The 20,361-nt window shown below is 32.8% G+C and overlaps 4 protein-coding genes across 4 annotated transcripts; 1 reads left to right on the forward strand and 3 right to left on the reverse strand.

Moving 5' to 3' along the window:
* Positions 1-1,844: 1,844 nt before the first annotated feature.
* On the reverse strand, positions 1,845-5,543 carry LOC123886501 (sodium/hydrogen exchanger 1-like). The gene is made up of 14 exons (XM_045936031.1): positions 5,247-5,543; positions 5,043-5,161; positions 4,775-4,872; positions 4,588-4,647; positions 4,441-4,487; positions 4,148-4,342; positions 4,022-4,068; positions 3,770-3,836; positions 3,470-3,570; positions 3,099-3,200; positions 2,822-2,960; positions 2,572-2,634; positions 2,403-2,483; positions 1,845-2,287 (listed from the first exon to the last, which is right to left on the reverse strand). The coding sequence occupies exons 1-14, from the start codon at positions 5,403-5,405 to the stop codon at positions 1,973-1,975; spliced, it is 1,593 nt and encodes a 530-aa protein (XP_045791987.1). The 5' UTR covers positions 5,406-5,543; the 3' UTR covers positions 1,845-1,972.
* Positions 5,544-6,323: 780 nt separating this feature from the next.
* LOC123889045 lies at positions 6,324-9,685 on the reverse strand. The gene is made up of 7 exons (XM_045938569.1): positions 9,318-9,685; positions 8,397-8,476; positions 8,233-8,293; positions 7,698-7,755; positions 7,438-7,495; positions 7,083-7,155; positions 6,324-6,710 (listed from the first exon to the last, which is right to left on the reverse strand). Exons 1-7 carry the CDS (start codon positions 9,675-9,677, stop codon positions 6,618-6,620), a joined length of 783 nt encoding a protein of 260 aa, XP_045794525.1. The 5' UTR covers positions 9,678-9,685; the 3' UTR covers positions 6,324-6,617.
* Positions 9,686-10,863: 1,178 nt separating this feature from the next.
* LOC123888304 (UPF0603 protein At1g54780, chloroplastic) lies at positions 10,864-13,287 on the forward strand. The gene is made up of 3 exons (XM_045937619.1): positions 10,864-11,404; positions 12,413-12,605; positions 12,890-13,287. Exons 1-3 carry the CDS (start codon positions 10,979-10,981, stop codon positions 13,135-13,137), a joined length of 867 nt encoding a protein of 288 aa, XP_045793575.1. The 5' UTR covers positions 10,864-10,978; the 3' UTR covers positions 13,138-13,287.
* A 1,036-nt stretch (positions 13,288-14,323) lies between these two features.
* LOC123887297 (GDSL esterase/lipase At1g54790-like) lies at positions 14,324-16,171 on the reverse strand. Its single transcript, XM_045936896.1, has 5 exons — positions 15,809-16,171; positions 15,476-15,673; positions 15,226-15,392; positions 14,838-15,108; positions 14,324-14,755 (listed from the first exon to the last, which is right to left on the reverse strand). Exons 1-5 carry the CDS (start codon positions 16,041-16,043, stop codon positions 14,517-14,519), a joined length of 1,110 nt encoding a protein of 369 aa, XP_045792852.1. The 5' UTR covers positions 16,044-16,171; the 3' UTR covers positions 14,324-14,516.
* Positions 16,172-20,361: the final 4,190 nt, after the last annotated feature.

The following is a 20,361-nucleotide window of genomic DNA, read 5'->3' on the forward strand; positions in this document are numbered from 1 at the left end:
TAATATTAGTGTACTTCCTCTGGTCTCATATATAAATAAGGTAAATGCTAACGAAAGTCTCAGACACTCTTTAAGACATTGAATAGTAAGTATTTTATGAAAATGTGTAAACTCAACGCATTAAAAATTGTAATGTTTAATTTTTTAAATAAAAAATTTTTTTAAATGAAATGTTTACGGAGTATTCGGGTAGTCATTAGCAAGATCCTATAAATAAAAACACTTTTTTAAATTCAGTAATGCATATAGCCCAAATTATAGATAAGAAAACTAACCATATAACCCAAATTATAGATAAGATACATATTCGTGCCCAAATTATACTTTTTTAAACTCTTTGTCTCACTAAAATAAGTAATGCATCTGTAACACTTTATAAGCAAAAATATACTTTTTAGATTCATTGTATATTTAACGTATTTTATCCATATAATATAGACCAGATAAGATACATAGTATTTTTTTAATGATTCAAAAATGGTAAAATAAGAAAACGTTTTTCCTCCCAGACAACCTCTTTCTAATTTTCTCAAGCAACGATATCCACAACGAATAACGGCGAGGATTATCCTCTAATAGGAAGACCTGGATAGATAAAAGGAATCCGACCAATTTTACAATTCACCACCAACGATGCATCGAACAACCAATTACTGTACGCATTAACATCCACTAGCATATTCGTATGAAAATTAACTTTCAACCCCACCGTCAAAAAAAAAAATTCAACCCCAACAATAGTACAATGGAACATAAAAAGAAGTTTGGAATTAGAGATGTTATGTTGAATATGAAGACAAGATTAGACTGCAATAGATATGAATGCGATGTGGAATTTTGTTACGTATAAAGAGTTTTTTTATACATGTTCTTACTTTCACTCCTTTCAACTTTCGGTTTCACGTGTTTTTATACAAATTTGGAGAAAATTAAGGAATGTTAAGAAACTCAATACTCCTTCCGGTCTCTTTTGTAAGCAAATATGTTCATTTGCATACTTATTAAGAAGTTACTTTTTTGTCTTGATTTTATGTAAATTTCTATTACAATTCCTAAAATGACCTTAAATTTGCATTGAAACTCTACAATCATTTTAAAAAGTAGAACAATTAATGAGGATAATTTTGGAAGAATAACATTAAATAAACTTGATTTTGGTAACTTAATAGGCCAAAAGTTTTTTTTGACTTTTGCTTATAAATAAGGCCGGAGGGAGTATAAAAATATCCATCTAAAAGTATCTGCATTTAACTTTGTAAAAGTTAAGATATTACTTTTTCCGATATAATTTTTTCACTTTTGAGTTTTTTAACATGTGCCCGACACATATTAGCAAGATCCTACAAATTTAAAGAATAAAATACTACTGGTCTATATATAAAAAAGTCACACATTTTAAGATATATTAATTGCTTATTTGAATGTTGTGCCCTTATTTAATATTTAATGGAAATGCATATAAGTGGTCCAGTATTCTCAAGAGCATAAATTTTAAAATATTAAAATATTTTCTCTCCCTCAAATCCTTTACTCTTGGAGGAAATCTAAACTTGGCTCAATAAAGATTTTTCGGATCCTCTCCAAGGAAGAGAGGATCCAAATCCATATTTTTCTCTACTCTCAGATATCCTCCATTTCCCTCTGTTAGTTGTAGTAACTAACCAAAAGTACACTTACAACAAGTCTTTGTTTGCATTATCGTTTTATTCGCATATTACTGACAAATCGGTTTGTGAACATATGAACATCTTCAAATCAAAAGCATTAAAAGGCAAAAGCATTTTCTTTGGTCAGTATGAGCGATGCTATAGTTGTTTGTAATATACAGTAAACTCGGCTAAAAATTCCAATAATATGCGCTTTCAAATATCATAACTCAAATATCACATGTATCGTATAATTGTAAGTAAACAAAGCATCCGCACAAGTGAACAAGAGAATGAAAACAAAACAGGTAGTATTTGCTTGCGTTTCAAGAAAGATCCTCTTCAGCGGGCGGTGAACCAGGAACAACTGGAACGAAACCTCTACCACCAAATATAGGTCTCATAAACTTATCATCGAATTTCCTCCAGAAGTAGTGAACCGTAGTAGTAGGATAACGTATCATCAATCTGAAGCTACTTTGTCTGTGAAATGCTTGATTATTGCTTTGGTTGATGGAACAATTGCTTTCTAGAAATAATAATCTCAGATCCTCTTGAATATCAGTGGAATCGGAAATTGATGGTTTTGAATGCCTTAACTTCACAGCCTTAATCAAAGGCTTTGTTATAGAACCAAATACCTGTTTGCATTTTGTGAAGCTACCAAATTAGTATTTATTTGATCCTAATGCAATTCATATTATTTACATGTATTTCACATTTATGTGATCCTAATGCAATTGATATGAAACTTACCACAGTACTGAATAAGACAAGGATTATAGTTGAAGTGATCATCAAAGAGTCTTCAGCCGATGCCATCTTAGATTTTGAAAACTGCATTTGAAAGCAGCACAGATCAAATGCCTAATTTACAATTACAATAGAATTTTCAGCAAAGAATGAAGTTATCGCATGTGCTTGCCTGGTTATAAGACAATGCAATGGTTACTGCGCCTCTCATTAGGCCTGCCCACCATATTATAAACTGACATTTTGAACAGTTTAACAGAAATTCAGTGAGGTTAGGTGAAAACGTTGAAACTCGAGGGAAGTAGAAGCAAACAGTAATCAATGAAGATGAAGTACTAACATAAACACAGAAAACAGATACGATACTGACACGCCAACACTGATAATATTTAAAGAAAATAGAAGTAAGACAGTATAATCACCTGCGAACGAAACTCAATTTTGGTGCTCTCTCTTGTTTTGGTGCAATTTGCAAGGTTTGCTATAGGGAAAACAAAAGCTGCTCTTCCAATCAAAACTAATGCAATCAAAGTTGAGCTGACAGCAACTGAAGTTCCTATGCTGCTCCAACATAATAATGTGTTAAGAAAATGATTAACATTGAAAACAGAATAATTAACCGTTGGTTTATTATTTGGTAGTGTACATTATGAAAAGAATTTGAACTTTATGAACACTTGAGAGAAAACTTCAAGCTACCTGGCTTTGCTTCGTTTCCATTTGTCAATGTCGAAAGCATCCATGCCAACATATAGAAATATAAAGGTTTCAGCTATGAATGATATAGTTGCAAAAGCGTGCCTGAAATTGCAAAAGTATTTCATAAATTAAGATTTGATGTGATTTAGATGTTTAACACTTTAACTAACTTTTTTCTATTTCTATACAAATTTATTTGTTTAATTAAGATTCAACGCAATAAGTACTAATTTTAATAAATGGAAAAGGAAATGATTTTAATAAATTTGATATTATGTTTGTAATTGGCATTACTTTCACATCTTAACAAATTGATCAACATTAATATGTACTAATTTTTCTCAGATAAAAAGTTTAAGATTGTGCCTTACTTTGTTGTTGTCCTTGAGCTTTCGGTAACGTTGTGCCATGTGTAGTGTGACATAACAATGCCACAGAAGAAAATTGTCAAAATTCCACTGAGATTTAAGAGCTGCAAAAGCAACACAAATGTATCTTTAAATTATAAACTGAATCTGTGTCAAAAAAATAAAATTATAAACTGAATCATTGCATTTATAATGCTATTTGCCAGTTAGAATTTTTTCTTCTTACCCTCTTTTTAGAAAATAAAACAATATAATGAAGTATAATAATCAATTAAAATGTTTTTGTAGATAGTGATTTTGTACCTCAGCGATCATATATGACAAATATGCCATTAACATCATAAGTGCAACCTCGCGATCGGTAGAGTGCCTGAAAATGAAAGGAGCAGTGTCAGGTTGAGCACCATTGAGACTTTTTTAATCATTTGTGACTCTATATAGGACCAATTTAAGAATTCAAATAAACTGTAACGACATATAAAACTGCGCATTCTGTCAAAACCGTCTTTTCAATGTGTATTCATATGAACTTTTACAAGCAAAGGAAACTCATACCTTCCAAAGTAAAGTGTTTTAATAATATAAGCACTTAAAAGTCCAACCTGAAAAAGTCATCATATAGCAAGTCATAATAGAACCGTGACTCTACAGATTTAAAATTTTATTTCAATTTGAACTTACTGCTATGCCAAGGGCAGTACTGGTGCAAAAGAGGTAAAGGAAGGTCCCCAACAATTTCAAAACTGTAATAGCATTGATGCTTCTGAAGTCAAGTGATTGAACTGAATTGAAAAGAACAATAGATGTAGCATCATTTACTACTCCTTCGCCAAACACAATGCTGTAAAGAAAAGGCGTTTCATCTTGACTCAGAACCTTCGTCACAAAAGGAAAAGAAAGGCATTAAAATATCAACATATAAATTTTGTTATGTAAATTTATTATGTTTAAGCTGAGGTTAGAATATTATATACCTGTAATGTACAAACTGAGTCAGTTGCTGACAATATGGCCCCAATGGCTTCACCATTCACGAACAATCAGAAACGGAAGACGATGATTAGATTGAGAGAGAAAGATAAAGATATACAGAAGTTGCTTTTAAATATAGACCGTCTCACCTAGATGATCTTTTATGTCGAGGTTAGTTATTCCAATCGTATTAAAGAGCAGAAAGGCACCTAGAGAAATTGAAGAAATAGAAAACTATGAGTATTTCTAGCAAATGTTTATCATCAGCTTTTGGCTTTTGAGGTTCAGAATATTGAAACAATTTGAAACTCGAGGGTTGCGAGAAAATGATCTTACCAAGAGATATAAGACAGAAAGAAATAACTGTTCCGAGGACTCCAAACAGAAGTATAGTAGTGAAATTCCTGAAGAACTGTTTCTTCTTGACTTGGAAACTGAAATGGAATTAAAAAATTATGAAGTAAATAAATAAAGATATAGAGAAGGATGATCCAACTCACTTGTATAGTTGTTCTGAGCTTAATATGGATGATCCCGTGGCTTCCCCCTCGTGAGTCGTGACCCAACAATAAAGTTACAGAAGGATGACATTTATCATACTTACCCGGCATTGAAAATGATTGGTGGAAGCAAGTAAAGAAAGAACAAGTCTTCGTTGAATATTAAAATCTCGGTACTATGGAATTTGGTCACCAACAATACCACCACTCCAGAACACAAACCCTGCATACAAGAATATTTTGAGATAGTATTACAAAGCTGCATAATTGTAAGTGGAGAGAAGATGAAGAATGAGTTGAGTTTGTACAAGAAGGAGAGAAGTGATGGATTCATTGGCCCATCGATTCTCTTCAAGAAGGTGGCCAACGATGATGCAAGCGCAAAGGAGTGCGAAGAATACACAAAGTGCAACTATTGCGCTTGTGCTCAGATATGAAGTTGAAGAATCAAGTGGTGAGGGTAACATAGCTATCTTAAGCCTTCACTCACGCAGGTTATGAATGAGTAAACATTTTGTTTTTAGATGATTATAAGAAAATGGAGTGAGTTTTTAATAATGTTAGTTCACTTGGTTCTATATACTACCAACTAAAATAACTGTCATATGTTTAAGAATTTGAATTTCAATAATTGAATGATGTGTGAAAATGGTGTGGGAGTTTGGTTGTTGAGCATGACAAGTAACAACCAGTCTTATATTTTTGTTTTATTTGGTTGAAATGAAATGTCTTTCAATATTAAGAGTCATCTAACAGTCTGATTTATGACTTGATGAAACAAACTTGATATTTTGTATCTCCTTTTCTTATTAATAATGTTACTACTTGTCACTCATAACTTGATGGCATTGATATTTCTATGCAAGTAGTTTTAGTTTGCTCCAAGATGCGACACAAAAGTGATTTATGGTTTGTGATCATACCGTAAATCTGTAACTTTGTGCAAGTTAAGAAGTTCTGCATCGAGTTCAGTATAATCATAACATTGAAAGGTTTGTGCACCTAAAAAAGTTCTGCCTCGAGTTCATTATTATCATAACATTGGAAGGTTTAAGCAGTTTTACACTCATTATGGAGATGAATAATTTTATTTTGACATCGTCAATATGATAAATAATAGATAATGGATGGGTGGTTTAAGAATAAATAATAGACTCACGTTCGGACGCACCGGTATCCTGCTAGTTCCATACAAAAAAAAAAGTGACTATGGTTCATACTTTAGTGATGGAGAAAAATACTAACTTAGTATCGTCTCGTATTAAATGTCATTTATTTATGCCATGTGATAAAATTCTTGATCATGCATGATGCATCACAAGTAGAGAATGGCTACAAATTAGAAAGAAGCATTGATAGGGAAGCTAGAAACAGTGCACAAGCGATTATAATAGTATAAGAAGTTACTATTCTTACCATATAATTGAATGATTAACTGTTTATCACATTAATGGCTTACATAGATACTACAACATTCTCAACTCTCTTCAGCTTCAAACTCAACTTTAGAGTGTGAAGCAGGTGAACAGATCTCCAGCTGTCTTCGGCTCTTCACACTAAGAAATTGGTGATCTTCTATACTCCATCATGTTGATATATGAATCTCGACTTAAAATAGCGAACAATGTTACATGATACAAAAATGTTGGCATACCCAGTTACAAAATTTCAAGACATGGCTACAGAATTGTCAATGATATAGCAGCAGAACGGAGTTTTACACCATCAGTGTCCCACTTGGACTGTGGTGCAGTTGCACCAGCAATAACAACCTATATAATAAAATGACACGATAATTTATTTTTCTGTATTTTATGTTCTTTAAAATATAGAAATGATCAGCAGATATCACCGGTTTGGATCCCCTTATGTGTGGATTTCACATGAGGGGTCAAATAGGGGATCCACCGTCAAAATCCACGTGGGACAAATTCAACGAGTTTTAATGGTGAGATCCTCCACTTGACTGCCTCATGTGAAACACTCACCTAAGGTGGATTCAAATCATGTATCACCACAGAAATGAGAGAATTTGCTTTATTGGTAACTAGGTCGACTAGCGAGAGTTTGTGACACATGATATAATCCTGGCATTGTATACCTAACTTGATATGGATGTGTTAGTAAAGTGCATAGCAACAAACCTTTCCACCTCTTGCACCTGCCATCAATGCTAAGTGCAGATCATCTCTACCAAATTCATAGAAATAGTAAGTCCTGAAATTAGAAAAGTCGTCACTGATTTGGAATTTGGTGTAACAGAAAAGCTCAAAGTAGCAAGTCCAGATGACATAAAATTTGCTTAAAAGATTAATACACGTACAGAGGTTTCTAAACTAGCATTTTGACAAAAAAAAAAAGAAGGAGAAAGCATATCCTGAAAGTGATTATTTATAGGCCAGATGTTCTTTTCTTGGATAATTTGTTTCCTTTTTAAAAAAATAAAAAAGGAAACTACTTTAGGTAGAAATAGTTCAAGTCAGTTGAAAATGAGCTTACCTAAAACCACTTTCTTCCTTAATTTTTATTGATCTTGCAGAGTATACTTTTGACCCTCCTGCATGTACATCGAGGGCGAAATGAGACACCGAAATCAAGAACTAGGAGTAAAGAGAAAGAGCAATGAAGTACTCACATTCATATCATTTACGTAACTAATTGTTAGGGAATAACAATCTATAGCATAAAGATAAACTTAGAGTAGAACTAACTTCATTACGAATCTACAAACTCATGCACAAGTTAAAACAAAATTGCACCTGGAATAAATAATTTTGCTGCTTCCTTCAAGGAGCCTAAACCGGTTATATCCTGAGCCTACTACAATGAAGAATATGTAAGTTCCTTCCTTGAGCTTATATCAAGAATAAAAAACAGGACTACTGGATCTAATCTATGTTACAGTGACTTGGGCATATTATAAATCCAACGGCGCTGATATATATACATGTTCTCCTTAGAGAATGACATTATGAGAGATTATGAAAACTAAAATTACACAAATCCCGATCTGTTGTCACAAATTACAAGGACATGATCAGTTTGTCCATAACTTATTTTACATAAGCGAGGAATTTAACATAAGAATCAAAAAGTTTGTAATCCCAGTCCAAGTTCTTGAAAACCAATAAAAGGAAAAGTTTGCAAAACGAACCAGCTAGCAAAATTCCTTGCTTATCTTATCTATTACCAAACACTCAGCCATGGTCAAAATTGTATACCTTAGACATAAAATGGAGGGTGAATATACATGTTTGTGTAAGTAAAATAAAATGTCCTCGACTGTCTTATTACCTCTAAGAAGGTGATTTTAAGCTGACTGGATGGCCGAGTAATAACATTCAGAACCGCTAATCTGTTACAGTCATGGACAAAAAAATACTTATGTTTCCTTCTAAACATATCTGTTTGTGCATAATAAGAAAATAGGAAGTTAAGAGTTTGATAGTACACATTACCCATCTGAAGACACAAACCGTGCTACAACTTCCTTCTCCTTTGCCCTGTCCCCATAAAGAGACATTCCGGCACTAAAATCCTAAAAGCAAATTGAAGATAAGCTCACTAAACTGAAAATTCCATATTGCTTCAATGTGATTTTGTATTTAAGACGCAAGTTCTTAAAAATGAATTCCAAAGGTTCATTAGACAGATCAATCAGCAATATATGGCTTTGACACTCATCTTGTTCAGTCAATCGCAGTCATTAGTTTGTAAAGTTAGTTTACAGCTAGTCACTGATGTTAGCTTTCTGTTAATTGAGGTTTATTATTGGACAAGATTCTGTTAATTGAGATGTTTAGTAAATTTCGCAAACAGTTAGCTGATTACTTGTAATCCTCACAATTCAATTCAATCCAATGAGAATTGTTTTTTTTTTTTTTTTTTTTTTTTGCATTCTCCCTCAATTTGTCATTAGTTTGCATTCTAATTTTTTGCCGAGTTGAGTTAGGCCCAACTCAATAGTCTAAAATGGTATCAGAGTCTCCTCTGAGATGTTCCGCTATCAGGTTTTGCTATTGGACCACACATCATTTATATCCATGTACCAAGCCCAATAGTATTGGGCGTGAGGGTGTGAGTGGCGACAATCCTCACCTTACAAGCCGGTTGTATAGGATTGAGTTAGGTCCAACCCAAAATTATAAGAAATAGAGTATGAAAAGTGTTTCTATAGCTTCAATTTGCAAACTCTACGACCCTTTATGGCTATATCATCAATCCAAACATATCCTAATGCAATATGCTGTTACTAAAATCTAACTATTATAGACACCCAAATTTGCATATTTAGGAAATTATGATTAAAAAGCTATAAACTTGAATAGGAATTTTGATGATTAATATTAAGCAAAACAGAGTTTGGTGAATGAATTTACCTCTGGTTCCATAACATCTTGAAACTCTGGTGGGACTCGAATAGCGAAACCATTGCCAAAGAAACGGTACCAAGAAGTGGTGTTTTCAATGCTAGAAAGAATGGATTTTGGTGAAGAAGAAGAAGAAGAAGAAGAAGAAAGTTGAGGTGAAGATAGAGCAGGTGGAGGAGTTAGGGAAATGGCAATGGAGAGTAAAGAAGTTTGGAGAATGAGATTGCGTTTGGAGGTGAGGTTATTGTTGAGGTTGCAAATTATAGGTTTTGAAGTGAAAGAGATGAAGGATTTGGAATTGGCAGTGCCACCAAGATTAAGAAGGGCCATGAAAGGAAGCACATGATGGATTGGAGAGACAATTATCATCACTGTTTTTTGTTATTAAAAGATAGGATAGGATAATATTAATATGATGATGTAAAATATCATTTTCTTTTATATTTTAAGTTTTTTTTTATTAAAAAAGTGTTTTTTTGACAAATTTTTAAGTGAATTTTTAAATACCTATAAAGGATAAAAAAATAAATAAGTGAATATAAGATGTTCATATAACTAACACAACTTTGAGTGAAAGAAAAAAACAAAAAACTAACACCAACTCAAAAATATTATCTAGAAAGAAGGAAAATTATTTTAAGAGTTATTTATCATATAATTAATAAAATTTATACAAACATTTGATTCATTTCAATGCATAAATCTTGTCTTCAAAGAAAATGTTATAGAAAAAGAGCTAGTCAAATATTATGACTAAATTTCTTTAAGATTATTTTTTCCAGACTCTTTTAACTGGACTATACTCATGTGAACTAATAGAATTATTGTTTTTAACATAAAAAAATAATTAAATTTGTATATTAAAAATAAAAATATATATTAGTTATTTTTTTATAGATAAACGAAATAACAAACTATTAAAAATTTACACATATAAACTGAGGTAGGATTTGTGTACTATATATTGATTTTAGGCCTAATTAGTCTTTTGGTCCCTTAAAGATATTTTAGGTTTCGTAATAGTCCCATAAAGAAAAAAATGTCTGGATTGGTCCCTTAAAGACACATATGTTTCTCAATTGGTCATTTCCGTTAATTTTTTTATAAAAAACGTTAGTTTTAGTTGACTGAATTGTGGATGTCATTAAGTGTAACTGGTCCACCAAAAACCTTATTAATTTTTAAAATTTTAACCAGTGGAATTTTTTGTTATATTTGGAGTTAAAATTTAACGAAAAGGACCAATATGGAAAACATATATGTCTTTAAGGGACCAATCCGAACCTTTTTTTCTTTAAGGGACCAACCCGGACATTTTTTTATTTAAGGGACCATTGTAAAACCTAAAATGTCTTTAAGGGACCAATAGACTAATTAAGCCTTGATTTTAATGAATAATAAAGATTTTAATTTAAATTTTTTTTTTTAAAAAAAAAAAGCGCTTATTTTTAAAGGGGAAATTTGAAAATGAGTCATTGTGTATGTGGACTCAAAAATGAAAGACCACGTGGCTAATATACATTATCCACTTCGAAACACATCCACAAATTGGAACCACTCAAAATCTAAACCAAAATCAAAAACTAACATGATGATGAGAATGATGTGTAACAACAACAACAACAGAGGAAGGAAATTCTCACACATTCCAAATCTTCTTCATCTTCCTCATGGGAACTCTTTCTCCAAACTCTCTTTCACCACTTCTTAACATCAAACCTTCACCTTCTCTTCAACCCAAATCAAATTCACTCGTTTGCTACAAACCCATTGTTTCATCTCTCAAAAAGAATCAAACTTTATCTCTAAAATCACCATCTCTTCCTTCATCTACAGCATGGTTCACTCATGCTCAACAGGGTCTTGCAGCTTTAGCTATTACCTTAGCACTTAACTTTAGCCCAGTTATGCTTAGTGGTGATGCATTGGCATCTGAATTTGATGTGATTAATGAAGGGCCACCTAAAGATTCTTATGTTGTTGATGATGCTGGTGTTCTTAGTAGAGTCACTAGGTCTGATTTGAAACGGTTGTTGACTGATTTGGAATCAAGGAAGAAATTTCATATCAATTTTATTACACTTAGAAAACTCACGGTTAGTTAGTTAGTTAGTTAGTTAGTTAGTTACATAATCATATGTCATTGAATTGAATTGAGTGTTAGTTATCTACATGCTGATGTTTAATGTTTATGTTGTTCACCAATAATAACATGCTAAGTAGTTATGTTTATAGACTGTATGGATAAACAGACAAATTAAGCACTTAGGGCTGTTTGGATTGACTTATTTTTTAGCTTATGCGAAACAGCTTATGCAAATAAATAAGCTTTTATGTATTATTATAAGCTTTTGAAGGTAGTCTATGAGAAAACAGCTTATAAAGATAAAATTTTTGTTATGAATTAACACAAAATTTATTTATTTGCATAAGTTATTTTCATAAGCTCAAAAATAAGCTAAATCCAAACGGCCCTTAATAGTATACAGGGTCCGTTTGGATTTGCTTATTTTTAGCTTATGCAAATAAATAAGCTTTTAAGTATTATTCATAAGCTTGTCAAGGTAGTTTATGAAAAAACAACTTATGAAGACACAATTTTTGTTAGTGAGAACTTATTTATTTGCATAAGCTATTTTTCATAAGCTTAAAAATAAGCCAATCAAAACTGGCCCAAATATTATTCTATTATTGCTTATGAAAAAACTATTTCTATAACAAAAGGTAAAATAAAGTCAAACTATTTTGATATAAGCTATAAGTTGTTTTCATAATTCATCCTAGAGAACTTATATAAATAAGCTAAAAAATGGTTATAGATGTGTTATAAATTATTTCTATAAGCTCTATCAAATAGTCTCACAAATACTCGTGTCAGTAGATAAGTTCAAATTAATAAGTCAATCCAAATATGCCTGAAATAGACAATCCATATGTTAAATTGCAATTGGATAAGAGTAATAACAGCACACGAGTAACTGTACTTAAGCTTTGTGCATCAACCTGTAAAAAAACAAGTTGTGCGCTTCAACAAACTGTTAAAATGGTGCAAAAGAAAACAAAAATGTTGAATATTTTGATAATGTGGTTGGTTGTGGTTGCAGAGTAAAGCTGATGCTTTTGAGTTTGCGGACCAAATTTTGGAGCGTTGGTATCCTTCTGTCGAAGAGGGCAACGATAAGGGTGTTGTGGTTCTTGTAACAAGTCAGAAAGAAGGAGCAGTTACTGGTGGACCTGCTTTTGTTCAAGCTGTAGGAGAAAAGATCCTTGACGCTACCGTTTCAGAGAATCTTCCAGGTACTTCCTTATGGCTAGTGGATGTGGATTCTTTGCTGTTTTTCTCTGGCTTGTTGGGAAGAGAATGACACTGTTTTTATCACATAAAAACTTTTCATGATTGTGGTTTTTACTCTTCAACATAGTTGTAGAAGTGATACCGATCTTAATCATGATTGTGATTCTCGTTGTTACTTCCTACCATTTGATAATCTATTACCTGATGATTTCAAAGTAGTTTTCTTCACCGACAAGTATCAAATATGACAAGCAAGTGTGAATTGGTGACTGGTTTTTGTATGCAGTATTGGCTACGGATGAGAAGTACAATGAAGCGATTTACAGCACAGCTAAACGACTAGTTGCTGCCATTGACGGACTTCCAGATCCGGGTGGTCCCTCAGTTAAAGACGACAAACGCGAGTCTAACTACAAAACAAAGCAAGAGACGGAAGACAAGCGTGGACAATTCTCTCTTGTAGTTGGAGGTTTGTTGGTTGTTGCATTTGTTGTTCCTATGTTACAATACTTTGCTTATGTAGCCAAAGAATAAGAGAATGAATGATGGTTATGAAACTAGATATGTCTTCCAAATTATCACTCTTTGAATTCAGATGTATAATGCACAGTTGTATCTGAGCTCATGTTAAAATTGAGTTTAAGAAAAATGACAAATAAGAACAAAGTTTTTTTGGCTTGTAAATGTAATTCCAAATATATTTGTTGAACTATTTTTACATGCCAATTTTTATGCACTAAGATGCAGACATTTATCAATTGTCCAAACATAAAAGCATTTGCAAAAGAAACAAGTTTATGTTATTACACAAACTGTGTCATACAACTCTAATCAAGTATAAGAACTAATTTTCAACTTAAGTATTCAAGATATATTTTGATAGGTGTTAGGGTAAGAAAGAAAATTCGAGATGCCTAAATAGAGACCATGGTGTTATTTCATAATTAAGAAGAAGAAGAAGAAACTATATGTAATATTTTTCATGCTTTATCTCATTTCGCTTGCATCATATATACGGGGTGTAATTGGACTGGTTTGGATCAATTTTTGGTGAATTCAATGTCCGAACCAATGAACTCTCGATTGGTTCGCTTTGGTTCGGTTTTTGATATAATTTGAAAATAAAATGATATAATTTAATGTAATCATGTGTGTCAGTGTCAGATATCGACATGGTATCTGACCTCATAACACATTTAATCCGAAAAATGTTTATGCTTCATAGATAGTGAGTTTGTTGAGCCATTCGCCATGCCTGCATTATCAAAAATAGTCAATCAGAGACAAAGCAGCAATGGAGACAAAGCAACAACATGTGTCTTGTATGTTTGGTTAAAAAAAAATAGTAAAACGATTTACATTGACATTTGCACTGCCCAATGTCATATTGCACCGTCCAATATTAGTATGTGAGCTGGATGCACACTTACCACACAAATTATTGATACTGATATATCTTCTTTAAAAGTGATACTGATTTTGATAAAAAAAAAAAAAAAAGTGGCACTATATATCTTAGCTTCTCTAAAAGTGATACTGATATCTCTTCTTTTATTTGGTTGCAAACATGAATTGGACTTCAACCTTTCTGTGTGATGTCTGCTTGATCAGATCCTTATGGTAGTTTTAAGAGCTTTTCCATCCTCATTTGTTCAAAAGTAACCATGGATTTTCATTGGCTAGTGCTAAAACTTTGACACTACAATCTACTACAATGTTAAATAATGTTTATAAACAAGTGCTTCTATTAATCAAATTTTTCTTAAATCACATTTGTTTATAAGAGCTTGAATGTCATTCAAGGTTACAATCAACTATTGGTTGCAAATTGCAATACAGCATATAAAGAATAAAATTTCTGTAACAATAAGTAGACTGGATTAGAACTTGAGCAAGAGAATGAATGACATCTTTTATAACAAATGAGTTTTGGAGTAGTTTCCGGTAAGAATTTGTGATGCAACATATTGATTTGCAGCCTCGGTGTAATGAGTCCCGTCCCAACTTACATACACACTACTATCATTACAACCTTTTGCTGTAATTGTGGTTCCATTGCTCAAGGTCTTTGTTAGTCCACAAGAAACGCGACTGTCACAGTTCAATGGCGGACCTCCGTATCCACAACAAGCCATAATAGGTTGTTTAAACCCTGCAAACATATAATCATACAATTTTAACTACTATCGTGAATTTTGGTGAGGCAATAATGAAATTTTGCTAGTTATACGTACCATGTTGTGAGTGGTTTGCAATGAGGTCTAATTTTATGGAAAAAATATCAACATATGTAACATTTACATCATGATATTGTCCCTGCAATTTACTGCAGAGAGCTTGCAGATGTAGATTAAAGGCTTTAGCAGCTTGGTTGTGCGCACGAAGACATCCTACTTTATCGAGCTTTGATGTATCCGCGCCAAATGTGGCAACATACTGAGCCAAGCATCCGACTGGACCCGTGTTATGTATCCAAAAATTCCTAGCCCCACTGTCATACAGTCTCTATCGCACAAATAAGAGTGTGGATGTTAATTTCGGCAAAATCATTTTTATATTCTGGAAGTTTAAGTATATTTTGAATAAAAAATGTAACAAATTCATTGTTCACCATTCACCAACCTTTATTCCACTTTCAAATTCCAATAGAATTGTTGGAATTAAAGAAAGTATTTGGTCCAAGTTTTTTGAATAAAATGCGCCACCAATATCGTTTTGGCCTATGTCAAACATGTATAGCCCCTTCTGGAAGTAATCTTCAGCCGGGACATATTCATCAAATTTCTTGCCTGAAACATTATTGTGAAAACTTTCTTTAACATCAATGAATTAGATAACCAGCACATTTGGTTTCGACACTAAAGTAATGTACCTGCAAGCAATTCAACAGTCCGAGCTTTGAATTGCAGAAACTGAGATACCTGAACACCAAAGCCGAATGGACTGATCGAGCCTGCATTTGCGGGAAGGATAGTTGAACCTGCTGCTGCAAAGTTACATCCGTGATGGAAATTCGGTGAACCCACTAAATTCAAATAGGCATTTAAGAATGGCAAGCCCATTGCATCCACTGCAACAATAAATCAAAATGTCATTAGTCTCGATTCTCAAACAATATGAGACTTTTTTTATATCCAGAACATATATATATATATATATAGTTACAATACTATAAGAAACTTTCATGATAGGATTAGAAATTTACTTAAGAAATCAACTATGAGACGGCCATCGCAGAATCTCCCAGATGAAGTTTTGAAGTAATTTTGTCCGTAAGGTGGGGGAAGTTGAAAGCCCTTGGCCGCAGCTAGTTCGCCTGTGTCTGAGTTTGAATCACCAAAGTTGAAAACTGCTGGGTAATTGAAGTGTACAGAATTTGCCACAACTAAAGATATGCAAAATAACACAACTTGGAAAGCAACATCATACTTAGAAGCCATGCCACACAACCAATATATACGTATCAGATAATAATTATTAGATACATATATAAAAGGATACTAGCTAGTTAGAGTGGTGCTTTTATGCAAGCTATTGCACACCAAGTTGGTTGCTTCAAGTTCATGCTTTTTTTTTTTTTGTATCACGAAAATGATATATATCTTAATAATATTTTATTTTAGATATGAGTATAAAATCATTTAAAAAGATATTTAGAGGATGGCATGTTATTCTCAACTAGCTTTGAAGTATCAAAATCAAAGAAGAAACAAAGAAAGGTTGGTTATGTCGTTTAAGAAAAAAACATGATTTATCATCTTGCATTTGGATGCACAATTTATGTGCATTTTGTCTTGACTTGCTTGCATATGCTTCACCTCCATTGTCTATCTCCCCCGTGAACCTTTTGAATCGACAATTAAATTTATATTAATATTGCTAAGACTCTTCCTCGTTTATCTTCTGTTTTATTATATTAATTTTGTATAATACATGAGCCAAAATACATAGATAATATATATGTCACATGGAAAGATAAGCTACAACACGATCCTTTTATTTATTTGGACTTCTCGTGAGTTTGTTGAGTTGCACCACATGCCAAGACAGTACCAAAAATTAATATATAGTATATAGTATATAACTATTAGCGATCATGAACTCGAATTTGACATGACAGTAGAAGTAAATCTAAGGTATCTGTTCCTCCTAGTAGATAGCTGATTGTATTATCTTTGTTCCAAAAGTTATGCGGGACTTTAATATGTACATGAATAGTTGCCTCCAAATTGAAGTTAAGAGAGGTCATGAGTTCGATTTTCACGATATATGCGGTCAATATTCCGAACTCAAGTCTGCAGTACCGTATTTTTGGAGGGAGACTTTAATATTTATCTGAATAGATGAGTAATTCCGGTATTTGACAACGATTAGCCAAAATTAGAGGTGGGAATAGGCTAGGCCGAGCTAGGCTTTGCCAAGCTTGAGCATGGCCCGTCAAAAAATCGAAGGTCTGAGCCTGGCTTGTCGCCTATCATAGGCTTATCTTTTAGGCCTGAGCCTGGCATTTTGAAAGCATAGTGTGTCATGTTAGTCTGTTTAAAAGCCTATTTCACATGAACATATTTAAATAAATAATTATATTTATTTTTAAATATATACTTATGAACTAATAAACCAATGTCCTTTTGATATTTAACGTGATATTTCCGAGACTTTGACTATATATGTCATCATATTTCAATTCTAGTTTATAATATATATATATATATATATATATATATATATATATATATATATATATATATATATATATATATATATATATATATATATATATATATATATATATATATATATTGATTTCAAATGCGTGAATGTTTAAATTAATTTTTTTTGTTAGTCTTGACTGTCAATTTGGATTACAGTTCATCTTTATTCGGAGCAAACTGTTTTATCTGCTTATTTTGAGCATCGGCTCACTTATCCAGAGGAGTTAGAAGACTCCTCAGTGTCGTATTTGAGGGAGGGCGAAGAGGGCGACGGCCCTAGGCCCCTAGAAATTAGAATTCGAGGAAGATGTTGAACACGAGAAAGTGGATGCAGAAATCGATGAAGTAGTTGCTGAGCACGAGAGAGTGCCCGATGACCTTGTCCTTGCTGAGCATGAGACAGTGGATGCAGAATTCCATGAAAAAGTTGCAGAGAAGGAGAGAGTGCCTGAGGTCCTTGCCCTTGCTGAGCATGATATAGTGGCCGAGGAGGAGGAGGAGGACCTTGCAAGAAACATAAGGTCACTTCACTTAGTTTATATCGTCTATGTCTAAGAGTTTCATACTAATTTATTTTTATTTTTTTGTTTGTCAGTCTCTGTGATTGGTAAAACTTTTGTTTCACAATCATGACGTTTTCCTTATGAGGAGGAGGTAGGAGCTACTAGTGCCCCGAAGGAAAAGAAAAGGTAATCCTCAGCCACTTTGTAATTATACAGTTTCAAAAGAAATATCCTACGCATAGTATAGTTACTTGTACAATAATGTATTCTGATTAAACAATTCTTTTATGTATTAATATCCTTGTACAATAATGTATTCCTTATACAAATAAACAATTGTTTTATGTATTATTATAAATGTGTCAAGATAGTTTATGAAAAAATAGCTTATAAAAATACAATTTATGTTACTTTGAACTAATAAATTAACATAATAAAAACTTATTTATTTGCTCATAGGCCACCAAAATCATAGAAACGGGTAGAAGAATCCGAGGAAAATGTTGAACACGAGAAAGTGGATGCAAAAATCGATGAAGTAGTTGCTGAGCACGGGAGAGTGGCCGATGACCTTTCCCTTGCTGAGAAAGGTGTGTATATATATTGTCCATGTTCTAGATGTAGATCGTTAACTTTATATTAATTTGTTTGATTTGAAATTCAATTTGTGACTATGCATCGGTTTGTTTATAGAACGTAGATCGGTGCCTTTGAATATTATTTCATTCTCTTTTTAGTCTTCACCGTTGATTTTGACTTCTTACTTTCTTTTCATTTCTTTTCGGATGATTATGATGGTCCTGATCCTGAAGAACATGACTATCCCTCTGAGAGTGAGGATGCTGACTTGATAATTTAGATCTGGATCTTGACGATGACTATTGTGATTGGCTTGAGTTTTAAGATCATGTTTTGGAGCAAATTTCAGTTGAATTTTTACATGAAGTTCCAGAGGAACCCCATATATAAATATATGTTGATTTCAAATGTGTGAATGTTTAAATTAATTTTTTTTTGTTAGTCTTGACTGTCAATTTGGATTACAATTCATCTTTATTCGGAGCAAACTGTTTTATCTGCTTATTTTGAGCATCGGCTCACTTATCCAGAGGAGTTAGAAGACTCCTCAGTGTCGTATTTGAGGGAGGGCAAAGAGGGCGACGGCCCTAGGCCCCTATAAATTAGAATTCGAGGAAGATGTTGATCACGAGAAAGTGGATGCAGAAATCGATGAAGTAGTTGCTGAGCACGAGAGAGTGTCCGGTTACCTTTTCCTTGCTGAGCATGAGACGGTGGATGCAGAATTCCATGAAAATGTTGCAGAGAAGGAGAGAGTGCCCGAGGTCGATCGTCCTTGCCCTTGCTGAGCATGATATAGTGGCCGAGGAGGAGGAGGACCTTGCAGAGAAACATAAGGTCACTTCACTTAGTTTATATCGTCTATGTCTAAGAGTTTCATACTAATTTATTTTTGTTTTTTTGTTTGTCAGTCTCTGTGATTGGTGAAACTATTGTTTCACAATCACGACGTTTTCCTTATGAGGAGGAGGTAGAAGCTACTAGTGTCCCGAAGGAAAAGAAAAGGTAATCCTCAGCCACTCTGTAATTATACAGTTACAAAAGAAATATCCTACGCATAGTATAGTTACTTTTACAATAATGTATTTTGATTAAACAATTCTTTTATGTATTAATATCCTTGTACAATAATGTATTCTTATACAAATAAACAATTGTTTTATGTATTATTATAAATGTGTCAAGATAGTTTATGAAAAAATAGCTTATAAAAATACAATTTATGTTACTTGGAACTAATAAATTAACATAATAAAAACTTATTTATTTGCCCATAGGCCACCAAAATCATAGAAACGGGTAGAAGAATCTGAGGAAAATGTTGAACACGAGAAAGTGGATGCAAAAATCGATGAAGTAGTTGATGAGCACGGGAGAGTGACCGATGACATTGCCCTTGGTATATCGTTAACTTTATATTAATTTGTTTGATTTGAAATTCAATTTGTGACTTTGCATCGGTTTGTTTATAGAACGTAGATCGGTGCCTTTGAATATTATTTCATTCTCTTTTTAGTCTTCACCGTTGATTTTGACTTCGTACTTTCTTTTCATTTCTTTTCGGATGATTATGATGGTCCTGATCCTGAAGAACATGACTATCCCTCTGAGAGTGAGGAGGCTGACTTGATAATTTAGATCTGGATCTTGACGATGACTATTGGGATTGGCTTGAGTTTTAAGATCAAGTTTTGGATATATATATATATATATATATATATATATATATATATATATATATATATATATATATATATATATGTGTGTGTGTGTGTGTGAAAAACTAATAAATTTATAATTTAATTAAAGTACAAATTCTAATATATAAATAATAATAGTAATAAAAATATTATTCATATTAATTTAAATAGGCCGGCCTAGTATTCTAAACGGCTTTTTTAATGGTCTGCAGCCTGACCTATTTAACTAAATAGGCTTATAAAAAAACCTTAGCCTACTCTATT

This window comes from Trifolium pratense, linkage group LG1 (genome assembly GCF_020283565.1).
Source record: "Trifolium pratense cultivar HEN17-A07 linkage group LG1, ARS_RC_1.1, whole genome shotgun sequence".
NCBI lineage: Eukaryota > Viridiplantae > Streptophyta > Magnoliopsida > Fabales > Fabaceae > Trifolium > Trifolium pratense.

Bases quoted from the DNA above. Each gene is read 5' to 3' on its own strand.
- LOC123886501 (XM_045936031.1), bottom strand. From the start codon at position 5,405: ATGTTACCCTCACCACTTGATTCTTCAACTTCATATCTGAGCACAAGC. The intron at 4,488-4,587 runs GTGAGACGGTCT...TGAATGGTGAAG, and splicing joins CGACATAAAAGATCATCTAG to CCATTGGGGCCATATTGTCA. The intron at 2,635-2,821 runs GTGATTATACTG...TCAAAATGTCAG, and splicing joins AAATTGAGTTTCGTTCGCAG to TTTATAATATGGTGGGCAGG.
- LOC123889045 (XM_045938569.1), bottom strand. From the start codon at position 9,677: ATGATAATTGTCTCTCCAATCCATCATGTGCTTCCTTTCATGGCCCTT. The intron at 8,294-8,396 runs GTAATGTGTACT...TGACTGTAACAG, and splicing joins CGGTTTGTGTCTTCAGATGG to ATTAGCGGTTCTGAATGTTA. The intron at 7,156-7,437 runs GTAAGCTCATTT...TTCTAATTTCAG, and splicing joins AAGGAAGAAAGTGGTTTTAG to GACTTACTATTTCTATGAAT.
- LOC123888304 (XM_045937619.1), top strand. From the start codon at position 10,979: ATGGGAACTCTTTCTCCAAACTCTCTTTCACCACTTCTTAACATCAAA. The intron at 11,405-12,412 runs GTTAGTTAGTTA...TTGTGGTTGCAG, and splicing joins TTACACTTAGAAAACTCACG to AGTAAAGCTGATGCTTTTGA. The intron at 12,606-12,889 runs GTACTTCCTTAT...TTTTGTATGCAG, and splicing joins CGTTTCAGAGAATCTTCCAG to TATTGGCTACGGATGAGAAG.
- LOC123887297 (XM_045936896.1), bottom strand. From the start codon at position 16,043: ATGGCTTCTAAGTATGATGTTGCTTTCCAAGTTGTGTTATTTTGCATA. The intron at 15,393-15,475 runs GTACATTACTTT...ATAATGTTTCAG, and splicing joins GACTGTTGAATTGCTTGCAG to GCAAGAAATTTGATGAATAT. The intron at 14,756-14,837 runs GTACGTATAACT...ATATGTTTGCAG, and splicing joins TGCAAACCACTCACAACATG to GGTTTAAACAACCTATTATG.